The 12,547-nt window shown below is 44.0% G+C and overlaps 1 protein-coding gene across 1 annotated transcript; it reads right to left on the bottom strand.

Moving 5' to 3' along the window:
• Positions 1-934: 934 nt before the first annotated feature.
• On the bottom strand, positions 935-11,579 carry T265_13196 (hypothetical protein; the record flags this gene model as incomplete). The annotated part of the gene is made up of 5 exons (XM_009167713.1): positions 935-1,388; positions 5,738-5,786; positions 7,094-7,207; positions 9,298-9,365; positions 11,537-11,579. Coding segments are annotated over 5 exons (450 nt in total), but the record flags the coding sequence as incomplete, so codon positions are not given.
• Between the last annotated feature and the right edge of the window lie 968 nt (positions 11,580-12,547).

Raw genomic sequence — 12,547 nt, 5'->3', positions numbered from 1 at the left:
AGTTCTCGGTCTGAGCCTCCCAAGCTGGCGTTCACGTCAAAACAACCACCAAAGATGTACAAGGTATATTAACACCCAAAAAGAAGTCAGGAACAGCGTGCACAGCGCTTCATAGTTATAGCGGAGGCGGCAATAATTTTCTGGAAATTCTGACGCGTTCTGGATGCGCCATTGGCAACCGGCATTCGGCCAATGATTGGTCATGATTGGCTGTTGGACCTTCGACCAATCAGATCTCGTCTTGATGCCGGGCCGGCAAGCGTCCCGAATTCTTGACCACTCTTGCGTGGGATGGACTTCTCGCCCGTAGCAGAAACAGGTGTGCGAGCGGTAAACAGGGATCCGTTCCGCCTAACACATTCTCACTCAGCCCTGTACCATGTAGCGACAAATTTAATCCAACCACTTGGTAGCGTGGTATAACAGTCCTAGCAAGCAAATTCAGTTGGGCTGGTAATGGCCATCGTCCCTGATGGGAATTCTGGGACGAGAAAACCGGGTGTCTTGAGACAGCAACAATCAACGTGTTCGTTACCCTGAACGCACTTCATCAAACATCTTCACGGCCCGGTAGAACCACCTGTAACCTTCGGTACGTAGCTGTTTTAGTTCCTGTTTCAAATGTCATCGGCGGAGAATACCCTGTATTGTAATTCACAGTAAGTCAGAAGAACACGTAATTACGGACACGGGTGCATTGTGTACACGCGGCCAAACTGGTCCGCCTTCGTGACGGGTCAGAAAACAACTGAGTCACATATCCAGTCCACCTACAAGCCAGTCACGTGAGCAAATCAATCGGAAACGCACCCAATCAGCCACGCCAGATCGGTGGTGGAACGACGAACGGACACGCACACGCGCAAACTCTATGACACACCGAAGCAGCTACTACACCCTGCTAGCAGGAACCATCACACATCATGTGAGTAGTTACCACCTAACATTTTTGATGAATTCATCAGATTTCAATATCAAAATCAAACAAGACAGAACATTTTAAGGGAAACCACCAATTGAACACAACCCTGAACGTTATTCAACAGGTCAAAGTGGTTTCTGAAAACCAGAAAAAGCGCAACGAGATAAAATATCTGACATCAAAGACCGGAATGAAAATTAGCTAACGGAATTGCGTTTGATCAAAATTAGGTGGGTTCCCAAAAAATGCAAGAGCAAATTCATTGGATAGAATAAGAGTTTCATTCCCCTCAGCTTTCTGGGTGTTGTGGTAGGATGAGCTTGTCAGGACATGGCATGGAGCCTTCTATTTTCCGGCCAGCATTGATATCGATTTCACCTTCGTTCATGCCTTGCTGGTAACAGCTGATCATCTCCAGTTTGGGGTTGAAACAGATGCGGACTTCCAAAAGTTTGGCAGCTTCTCCCTGAAAGAGCAAGGTCAAAAACGCGTGGTAATATTGGATAACACCTGCAAAAAGCAAAACAGAGCCGATCTTACGGTAGTTTGTGTCCCTGGGGCGGTAATTAATTAAATGTAGATTTGGGAATTTCCATTACCCAGTCTATGCTGAAAAGCCCAGAACCACTCCACAGCTGTTTCATTCCTACCTGGAATCATTAGTAACGAAACAGCAGTGGAAGGGGTTTCGAACCCACGACCTTGTGGCGGTAATTTGGAGTTGCCGAAATCCGTGAATCAGTATCGCGATGAATATCCACTCGAAGTTCATGAGATGCGCACTGCTGTTGATTTCCAATGAGGATGAAGTAACTCTACTATGTATATCTTTGTAACGTACTACTCATAAGGTTGCTGAAAATCCGTCGACAGCCCACGACCTGTTCCGGCCTTTTTGGGGCTCATCAGGTAGGCGTAGTCCGCGGGTTTCAGTCAACCTTAAGGTCTACTTGAAACTAAAATGAGTGATGAGTGTAGTTCGCTAATTTCGTGCAATTTGGTTTCAGGTAGAACATAAGGTTGACGGAAACTCGGGGACTGCGCCTTCCTGATGAGCCCCAAAAAGGCCGGAACAGGTCGTGGGCTGTCGACGGATTTTCAGCAACCTTATGAGTAGTGTATTACACGGATATATATGTATCACGATATCTGAAATATCGTAGCGACTGAAACATGAGGCGGCCTGGTGCAGCGCATTCAGTTGCCTGAAAACATCACAAACGAGAGATTCACCTCGGTTCCAGGTGAAACCAAATTAGTTTGCAAATGAGTGTATATTCGCCAACTCTACTACGATTTTTGGTTTTCCAGTATAGTTTGACTTAACTTACTGGGATAAATCTCAGTCAAAACTGTAAAGTTGTCTGAAAATATCATTCCCGTCGAAGGTTTGCGAGGGCTCACGTAGTAGGCTTGCGGAGAATCTGCCTTGTGACCTGTGGTTTTAATCTATTTACACCAAATGGGCATTCTACATTCACCGAATGCTACGGTCATTGAGTAGTGAAGGGTATTACTAAAAAATCAGTAACTCTAGGCCCCCTATAATCTTTTACGTTGCCAAACCCATTTAGGCTTCAGAAAACCTGACCAAAAAGATGGGAAGCAAAGTAAAACAGAGTCGGTGGTTCCGTGACTTGACATACCACTCAGAAACCTGTTAGATATAGACCTAAAGGATCTAAGAAGGGGACTTTTCAACAGAGGTGTTTGTTTGATTACCAATGCAGATATTGATCAAGGTGCACGATAGGCTTTGAGCACAAGCCTGCCAGCAAAATACTCGTGCAAAAAACCGCTCTTTTCCAGTTACTCATATTCGATAATTTTAGCAACTCGCACGTCTGCTGACTAGACGACATACCGTAAAATAGTTCGTCCTCAACCAGTCAAAGTCAGTTTACCGCTCGTTCTACAGTAATGAAAGCACACAGGTGAAAAAACTGTTCCGTCCACGGTAGGGACGATGGTTCTATACAAGCGGGTTGTGCGTCAAGACCTTCGTCTTGATGTCTCTAAGTGAGAAACCCCACACGCAGAATGGCTTCCTTTCGGATGAACTGAACAGGGAAGCGTTTAGCTATAAGCTATAAGCTATAAGCTATATAAGCCNGATGAACTGACAGGGAAGCGTTTAGCTATAAGTGTCTCCATTCGCCTCAAATCTTGTGACTACCATAGCCATCCAGATTCTCAGATATCCCCACAAAACAGGGACAAAATTAGAAAAAAAACCTGCAATCTACCTAAGTTTTTGCCGGAACTGTGTGACAGAGTATGGCTCAAGGTACCAAATCACCGTAAAGTGGCTTAACAGCCGTACTCATTATTTCTTGCAAAAAACTATGAAACTTCGTCAGATGCTTTCATCTGCATACTGAGTTACTTCTAATGGGAGAATCCAACTATATCTCTGGTGTGTGGTAATCTTAACAATATGTCTAAGTTATGGGTTTTTTTTTAAGAAAAGACGTTTAACTCACATGCTTTTTCATACACTGCAATACCGGTTTGACACCCGTGTGTCTTTCAAGAGCGTCCAATAGCTTCTGTTTCTTTAATCAAACAAGACATAAGGAGAGAAGTTTCGAGTATAAAAAAATTGTGAGCATGCAACCGATCTTAAATGTGAATAGCGTTCTACAAGGCAATATCTGTTTATATCGAAAAGCCTAGTCGTGTAGAATTGTGCTCACTTCAAATTAGGATCGAAAGAGAGATCAATGATTCCACCCGATTCGACTGAACACAGTTCAGTTTGCGTGCCGGAGTTGATCACTCCCCGGATGAGTGATCACCAGCACATGAAAAATTAGACGGAAAATCATACAATGGTCTCAAGTTGCCTCAAAAATTTGCACGGCTTTTTTCTAAAGTTCGCCGTCGGGTAACAGTGCTACCCTCAGCGAGATCCGGTCTAAAAGAAACTCTACATATAAAGATTTTATTCGGGCCCGACTGGTTGTATATTAACAGATTCTTTGTACAGATAACTTCTCAGAGGCGAGGAGCGTCAGGATCAGTGGCGTAAGACTAATTCACCTGAGCTGTTTTCACTGGTTTCCAGATGCCGCGTTCATCCGTCGAAGAGCCAGTTTACAGCTGATCACGTGGCCTGGAATTCGTGGTGAAAGATTAGTAGCGTTTTTGTTTCTCTGTGAATCCGCCACCCACCTAGCCCAGTTACCAGCTCAGAAATCAAGGATTCGAATCTCACCAGATATTGGTTAGAAGCTCGCTGCTAACGAGTCCGGACAATTAAGAGAAGGCTCACGCTATTACTACTCATATTTTTATCAACAGCGACACCAAAGTTGGCACTGATACTTCGCAGCTGCAGGACCACGTTTACTTGGTTATGTTTACAGGCTTAAAATGAAAAAAAATAGAAAACTGGGTGAGAAATGATCATGGTGCGAGGTCACCCACAACCATTCTGAGGTTCCGTCATCTCAGTCGGACAATCTGGGAAGAAACTGGCAGGAAGCACGATGCTGACACCGATTAGTTGCCATTTCTTGCAACGCCTTCGGTCAAGAGCGAAAAAACCACTTAACTCGTCATGGAAGGTGTATGACATCAAAAAAACACATAGATCTTCCGTCAGCTCTTCTGTTTCTTTTAACCGGGTCAAACACATAAAGGGCATTTTATGCGCACATTAGGTGCACTTTAGTGAATATGTGTAAGCGGTAGACAACTTAAAACAATTACTGGAACGTTTCTCTGATTTAATTAAAACACACATGTTTCTCAGTCGATTAGAGCCAACCGATCGGAAACAACAGCGTCTGCGTGACGAGTAAATCTGTAGGGACTTCTTTGCATTCCCAAGGCGCCACTTGACACCAAATAGCTGGATCTTGTGGACACGTTGCAATGACATCGGCCGTTTCCAGGCTACCTCAGTGGTCTTGGAGAAATATTTTAAATGACGCGAAAAGTTTCACTAGGGTTGATTGCATCACACTTGGGGTATTTGAGCACTGAGCCAAGATGTTGGGGATTGTAGGGAACCTGACAAAATCGGTACATGACTGTGATCCCTGCTTGATTGCTGTCGACCGTCTTCTTTCAAGACCAAGTTTCAACTGAATTTTTATACCGCGAGCTTCCGATGACAGTGTCATGTGAGGACAGATTACATGGAAGGCGCATGCTACTTCCGAGTAGTATATAGCCACGTAGTTTAAAGCTCCATCTGATGGAAGGAAATGAGTGGACCATTTCGCAGGGTTTGTTCACTACTCTTCCACCTCCGGGAGAGTTCAAAAGGATGTAGGGAGATGCTGACATTTGCAACTACTCTGTATTTTTTTATCTCATAGCCTGTAAATGCTTGTTGGTCAGTAAACGAATTCGCCCTTCGCTGTAAATTGGGCAGTATCCAAAAATTTTGGTGTTCTTATGCACCACCAAGCCACACCGTAGGCCACCAACGTATGTCAGGTTTCGGACATCAAGCTCTAAATTACTCAGGATATCTTTTGGTTTACACGAGCCAACTAATGTCCAGGTCAAATTTATCGAAGCTTTTGCAAAGCCCGAAGCCATGAAACACCCAGATTCTAGTCCACGATGGTCGCTTGATGTATCAGGGGACTGTACTACAGTCTACCGAAAGTGCGCAATTTCGAAATCATGACAAAATAATTTAGATGTCAACAATCCGATATGGGCGCGACTGGCGTCCCTCGTTATAACCTACTTTTATCAGACTACTTAGAATAAAAACAGTAGGATAGCTAGGTCGGTAAAATCACCAGCAGGAGTCGATTTTAGCCCAAAGACGCCAAACATATTAGAAGTTCTTACTTCCAGAGGTTCCGAGTCACTTGGATGGATCCCAGATTCGGCGAGTAATCTACAGTAGGAAGAAATCGCTAAAAGTATAAGGAGGCGTTTGCATAAAATTCTTGAGTATCAAGAGGAACATCACTTGGAATATTTGCCAGCCAGATATTTTAAAAGTTTCAGAGTGGGTGAGGATTCTGTGAGACGTACACAGCCGTTGTGGATGCAGTTGACACCCTGAAACAGAGTTGCGGTTACTCTTCTGGGAAAAACATCATTGGTTTCGTTTTTGTGTGGTACAGATTGTTCGAATGAAACTTGTGCGGTTTCGAGTGCACGCATGACGCTATGAGTCCATTAGCCGCAGACGGTAACGACCAGTGCTATCATCAGGGAATCACGGATAACTTTTCGGTCACAATTTGGCTTTGAGGGGAGACTTAACTGGGGATCCGAGCTGAACTGCTCGTTTATGGTGCAGTATGCAAGGACCAAAAACTAATCGTGGTGAAAAAGCAATCAGTAACCCCTATGAGTGTTCTTTCAAGAAAGCTGAAATTAATATAGGATAAATGACATTGGAACTACCTGGTAGAAATGAGAAGTCTGATGTCCTGGGCGGAAACTTGTTATTCACTAGAATCGTGGAAGATAGTCCCGAATTAACTGAAAAAACTAGGAGGAAGAATCCTGTTTGGGGTAAAGCCAAGATTTCCGCCTGACTGATCCTTCCGAGAGTATTGAGATATGTTGTGTATCGTCGTCACCTACTTTTCTGCTTTATCGATTTACTCTTATTATAAACCCTTCAAAAAACAGCAAATTCATCCCTTCGTTCTAAATTTCGTCCCGTAAGTAAAATGTCGAGAAGCACAGTACATTTGTGTTACACTTACTGCAAATCGCGAGCACTGCGCACTCTTCGGAACGCAATTGTTAGACTTCGAGTTGCCATCCTCCAGGTCAGTATTTTGGCAACAACTGTTCGGCCACGAACGGCTGATAACCCAAACTACTAGCCGAGAAATCAGTAGTTCAGACAAAGCCGGAGATTCGTGTGCTGTACACTACTGATGATTCTCAATAAGAATGAAGCAACAGTACGATGTTCTCAAATTTCGGCACAGACTGTCTTCACCTACAGGAAGAAATATCGGTTGAGATATCGATCCACACTACTAACTTGAGATATCGATCCACAACACTGACAAATTCCATCCTATCAGGAGGATGGTGGCATCCTAGAGGAGCTCCACAGTTTCCTGATAAAGCTTACACGTCTTGAGAGGGTGGTTCGTCACAGACACGGCTAGTGTGTCGAAAAAATGACCTCGTGATCTCATCTCTAAAATGTGACACAGTGAACTGCACACTCACTTCATAATGGGAAGTTTCCAATGCAAATTTAGGGAGGTGTTGAAATAGCCGAGCTCATCCTTGATCAATTCGTCCTCGACGGCACATCTCCCGTGTTTGTACCACTCATGTTCCCTGTAGGTTGAAAAAATCAGTCGATCGATAATAGGTGGTGATTCAAGCTTACATTACATAACAAACAAAGAGACATTCAAACGCTCTAGGTGTGCAGCCCAAATGCTGCCGTACGGTCAGTAACCGAAGGGATTTTTGTGAATCACTGCCCGCCGAGTGCAGCGAACAGTTGAATAGCCGTGGACAGCATTCATCGAATTCGTTCTCAGTTTATACACCTTCTTTCAACAGAATATTCATGGTATTTTAGAATGTATTGTAATGTTTAATAAAGCTTTCCTCCTGTAAGTGAAATTATTCCATCCTGAAAAGACTAGAAGAACTGTACAGCTGTTTCATCCTTATTCGGGTTTATCAACAGTGCGCGTCTCATAAATCTTGAGTTAGGAGATTCGAACCCGCGTTCTTCCGGCCAGTGGTCAAACACTTAGCCGTTTGGACAACATAGGTTGTTAAGCAACATGGTTTGCTCCCATTAGCTTCACCTATTCCTGAGTAACGGAAAACCACATCACATCGTCTTGGTTCTCGGTTCCTCGAGTGAAGACTTCTCAGAAGGAAGTTTCACCTCTGAGCTACTCATTGACTCCATAGAGCAAAATCAACTAGAAAGCAACCAGCTTTTGTTGACGAGGCACATGATAGAGCTCGTCAATCGATCACTCGCTCCTAGAGGGCTCTGAACAACTTGGCAGTATCAAAGCCGTCCTGCTCCCTTCAGGTAGCATGGGAGTTACGCAGCTGAAAACTTATTATTTTGTTATAGAGTGAATGGCATGCCTGGATTGGCCGGTTTTGAGGCCACCGGAAGAAGTTGCGTTGTCAGTGATCTTACTTACGTCGGAACGGATCGACAAATTCACCTCTCGCGATAAACATAACCTGAAGTGGGTATGACTTTAGGCATGTTTGTGAGGAAATTTCGGGCCAACAGTGCTGGAAAGTTTGATAACCGATTCAACAAGCAGTCCATCAGACGTAAGTTCACACGGCGTGGACGGATAGAAGAGAGAAATTGTGAATATACGGTAGAATTTGGTGACAAGAGTTCATCTTACCATGATGAATGTATGTTGACAAGTTTGCATTTTCAGCGACATAGTCAGGCGTTGATTTGGGCCCTGACTAATGACACCTCAGATGAAATCTTTATTCGCTTCGTGAAACTGTCGTTTCACTGCTTTCTTAAAAATTGAAGGCAGAACGAAGAGGTTTGGTAACTTTTGACTGAGATTTCATCATCTAAGTGAAGTCAATCTATACTGGAAAGCCAGACATTACTGGTGAAAGGAAGGAGGCCTTCGCTGCGGAGTTATTTATTAGAAAATGCCAACTGACCGGTTGCAGACTATTGGACAGGGAAGCAAAACTCTCATTCTCATCTTATTTATAAAAACTGAACATCCATCTTCTCCTGAACGCGCCTTCTTGTACTTTCCTGGATATTCATCGACTCCAATCATTCCTCCCTCAAATCGAAGCAAAAAGGCGACTCCATAAATTCCGCAACAGATCTCTGCTTTTCAAGAGACGCGAAGCGGATTTACGAGAAAACATACTACTCGCATGCCCCCCATCAGTAGCATCACTGTTACACTGTTACCTGGTTTGTCAACAGTTAACATCTCGTGAAACTGTAGGGGAGTGTTTGGAAACTGACTGTTAGTGTGATATTTCTGCCACGAGCAACTTTTCGGTTTCAATTGTGGGGCAAATTCCTAAATGGAAAAAACACCAAATTCCTTCACATGACCAGCAAGCTTTCAGCAGCTGAGGAGGAGCATTTCGCAAGAATGAGCCAAACTGACATCTGAGAAGTGTTCACTCAAACAGCAGGTCACGTGATGTGTCCACGTGATGTGGTTTATGTGACTGAAAGACGAGTGATATTTTGTCCTGTCTAACGGAAAGCTAATCACACCAGCCACTCACGGTTGAACGGAGTTCAAACCACTAACCGAGAGGTTAGTGGTTTCTGGAGATGAGCACTGCTGACAAGTCCAATTATGAAGAAACAGCCTGCACTACTTCGAAAAAGTGAATAAAATGTCAATAAATCAGGTCGGTACTGATTTTTTTTAATGTCTCACCAGAATGCATCCGGGTCCTTCGCAGAAAGGAAATCTGGCCACTCTGTTCGTAAATTTTCCAGGATTGGCTGAAATGGGAAGTGGAACTTTGCAATATATATATTAATCAAGCATTTTGACAGTTTTTTTTTACCTCACTTGGAAGATGTAATCTTCAAGGAGGACCGTTTGTCAGACGGTACAATAATAAATTAGTTTCCTGTAGAGAAGTTGAATTGCAACCGTCCCTCTAGGAGAGCGGATATCGTGAAGGCATTCCAATGAGTCTTTTCCAGGTTGAAGACAGCAGCTACGTAAAGAAAGACTACCCACTCTGAGAAGTTTTCCATTCAAGAAGCAACCAAACGAAAAAGAAAAGAGCTGTGTAAAACTGTTAAATGTCTTGACGGTACCATCCTGGTTGGCGCAAACATTTTCAAATAAACAGACCGCGTGTGACAGCTCAAAAAACATTTCAGAAGCTTTCTTACTAAGGGGAGGCAGGTTTACTGGCTCCATTTCTGTTCAGCTTCGTCCCTCACCAGCGGAATAACAACACGGTCCCTGGAGGCTCTTCAAAATTCCGATGTTCACATTGTTTCTGGTTCGAAAGTTCCGGATCTTGAGACGACTGGGAACCAGCAAATAAGACAAGTGCCATTAAATCAACTTCTTGGTGTTCCTGTACCGATGAAATGCAGACAGCGTATACTGACTGTAACTCAGAAAAAGCGCTGAATGTTAGCAGCTGTATTATACCTGGCAAAGCCAAGTCTACTAAAGTCAGTGCAGGATTCTGAAAGACAGAGATAATGTTTTCCACTGTGCGTCTCTTGTGGTGTCAGAACCAATATCACAGTTCCCAAGGGGAGTGCGTACCTGGTTGCGGCACTGGATCTATTGTTGTATGGCCATTGGGTTCCTAGAATTTAAGGCATTCCCATGTAGCTGATCGTCGATATCCCAGAAGCCCTGCTGACATCGAGTGCTTGGCTGTCTGGCGGGTGCTTTGAAACCTAGTCTACTGAAACGAGTATTGTTCTCCGGGTGTTCCTCGGAATAGAGGCAACTGCGAGGTCAACTACGTGAGACCCGCCCCACGAGTGTGTTAGAATGAAATGAATCGATTGTATTCGATGCAGCCCGGTTTACAGGAAGGAATCCACGTGACCCTTTCTGGCTGGAGGCGTTGGAAGAAACCTGTGTAAAGTGGTGTCAGCGACGCTCGTACTGTCACTCTCTCCGTGATGTCTGACTGGGCGTTGAATGTGTGGGCATCTTGGAATGCCTGCGGCGGGCTAGAATCAGGTCCAATTCCAACCGGGTCTCTTTACTTTTTCCTCCGCTGTCACGCCTTTGCTAAAATTGATGGAGTTTTGCGGATTCACGGAGTGAAGAATCGGTGTGAAAAATCGTTCAGCTGTTGCACACTTTCGGTGCCTAGCTGCCATGCTACAGTTGCATGAGGGCTGGGATACTGCCAGGTTGCCCAAGCCTAGACAGAGGAAGTCGGGGGGCAGGGGTCGGGTTCGAACCACGGGCCTTCCGGTCAGTGAATTTGCGCTCTAACCACTTGGACTATCTCTCGGCGTGGATAATGAGATGTTCGTCTCCGCTGACGACGACGAGGATGATAAACAGGAATGATATTGATGTGCGCTAAAATTGCCAACCATTTTTATGTTATTCCTCAACACAGGTAAACATGACTAGGATACGATCAGTCAAAAGGACATTTTGCCTCATTCAAATATCTCAGACTGTTGGATAAGCTCATGTGACATACCGATGTTCGGTTACGTAACTCCAAAATGTCTTATGAGTGGACATCAGCTTTGAGCAGGTGTGATGAACTGGTTGAGGTGTTCTATTGCTCGGCTTCGGTAAAAAGGTAGGGGAGAACACTGCCCAATTGCACCCCTCTAGTGAAACCAGGTGTATATTCGGAGGGACAGGTAGAAATGGTCCCTTGTGCTTCAAGGTGACTTAGAGCTGGCTTATTGCCAAAGCATGTGAAATGAGAAAAATGTGAAACAAAGAATATATTTCTACGGAGAAAAACCTGAGACAACATACTCTACTGTAAGAAATCGATATAAACGCGAGTACATCACCCTAAAAATATCTATTCAGTACTCGAAGCTTGGTCACATCGATTACTATTTTAAACTCGACTAAATCTGGAAAATTAAAGCACAGAGACGGCTATAAAATTCAACGCCAGTCCCCTGAAAAACAGCCTCCAAGTTAGCTTACTTACTTTTAACTTATTTCGGTCGAAAGGGGTCGCCGCGGGACAATCTCGAGGTTGTTTATCGGGCCACAAACTAGGCCTGAAGGGGAAAACATCAGAAAACGTGGTTTATGCAAAAAGTATGTACACTTTGCTACTTGGCTGAAAAAGAACATCCAAAAAACTAAAAGACAATTTAAAAATGAAAGACCGTCTATGAGTTCTGGTCACTTCCGCCCGCGTAACTTCAAAAAACATTACTTCGATAGAGTGCACAAGACCGTACCCGAAACTTGAGAGAGTCTGTGTGCTGTAAATTTGATTCATTCCAATTACGAATAAACGTTTTATTACAGTGGTGGGAAAAAACTCTGAAGCAGTTGAAATATTTTCGATGATTTAAAAAAACGCCCGGAAATGTTCTTCAAGACAGAGGGTATCCCACGCATTGTTCAAAAAACGTAATTCAACTTTGAGTCTTCACTTTAGTGGGAAATTTATTGTGGAATAGTTTTCCACGACCTTGAAAACGGAGTAGAATTCGGATATTTTATGCTCTCGATTTACGGGGTAAAGTCGCTGGAAGTTAACTGAACTATATACAAACCTCCCTACGCCCCCTGTCTATGGACAGGCTAGCAGTACCTCAACCCTCGTGCTTCTTTCCGTTGGCATAGCAATTAGGCAGTTAAAAAAAGTTTCCTTCGTGTGACGCAGAAGACGGCGAAGCGGATTTACGAGAAAACACTACTCGCGTGCCCCATCAGTAGTATCCACCGTTACCCATATCTCAACAAACGAGATGCTTCAGAAAGTGAAGCCCCGGCAAAATTGGCAAAGGCGATAGAAATAGTCCAATGTCTGAAGATGTGCGATTTCATGTACTCAGATCACGCGAGCGCTTAGCAAGCGAACTCTAAAGTTTCGAGAGCACCAAATCTGGATGAGCTGACCAAGTACGAAACTTTCACGTCGACCATCGTACAAGTGACATTCATATTGGTGGCTTTTGATCAGTTTCTAAACTCAAACACTTGT

This window comes from Opisthorchis viverrini, assembly GCF_000715545.1.
Source record: "Opisthorchis viverrini unplaced genomic scaffold opera_v5_45, whole genome shotgun sequence".
Classification (NCBI taxonomy): domain Eukaryota; kingdom Metazoa; phylum Platyhelminthes; class Trematoda; order Opisthorchiida; family Opisthorchiidae; genus Opisthorchis; species Opisthorchis viverrini.
Note: the sequence above shows the minus strand (reverse complement) of the source record. Positions and strands in the feature narration are given on the sequence as shown.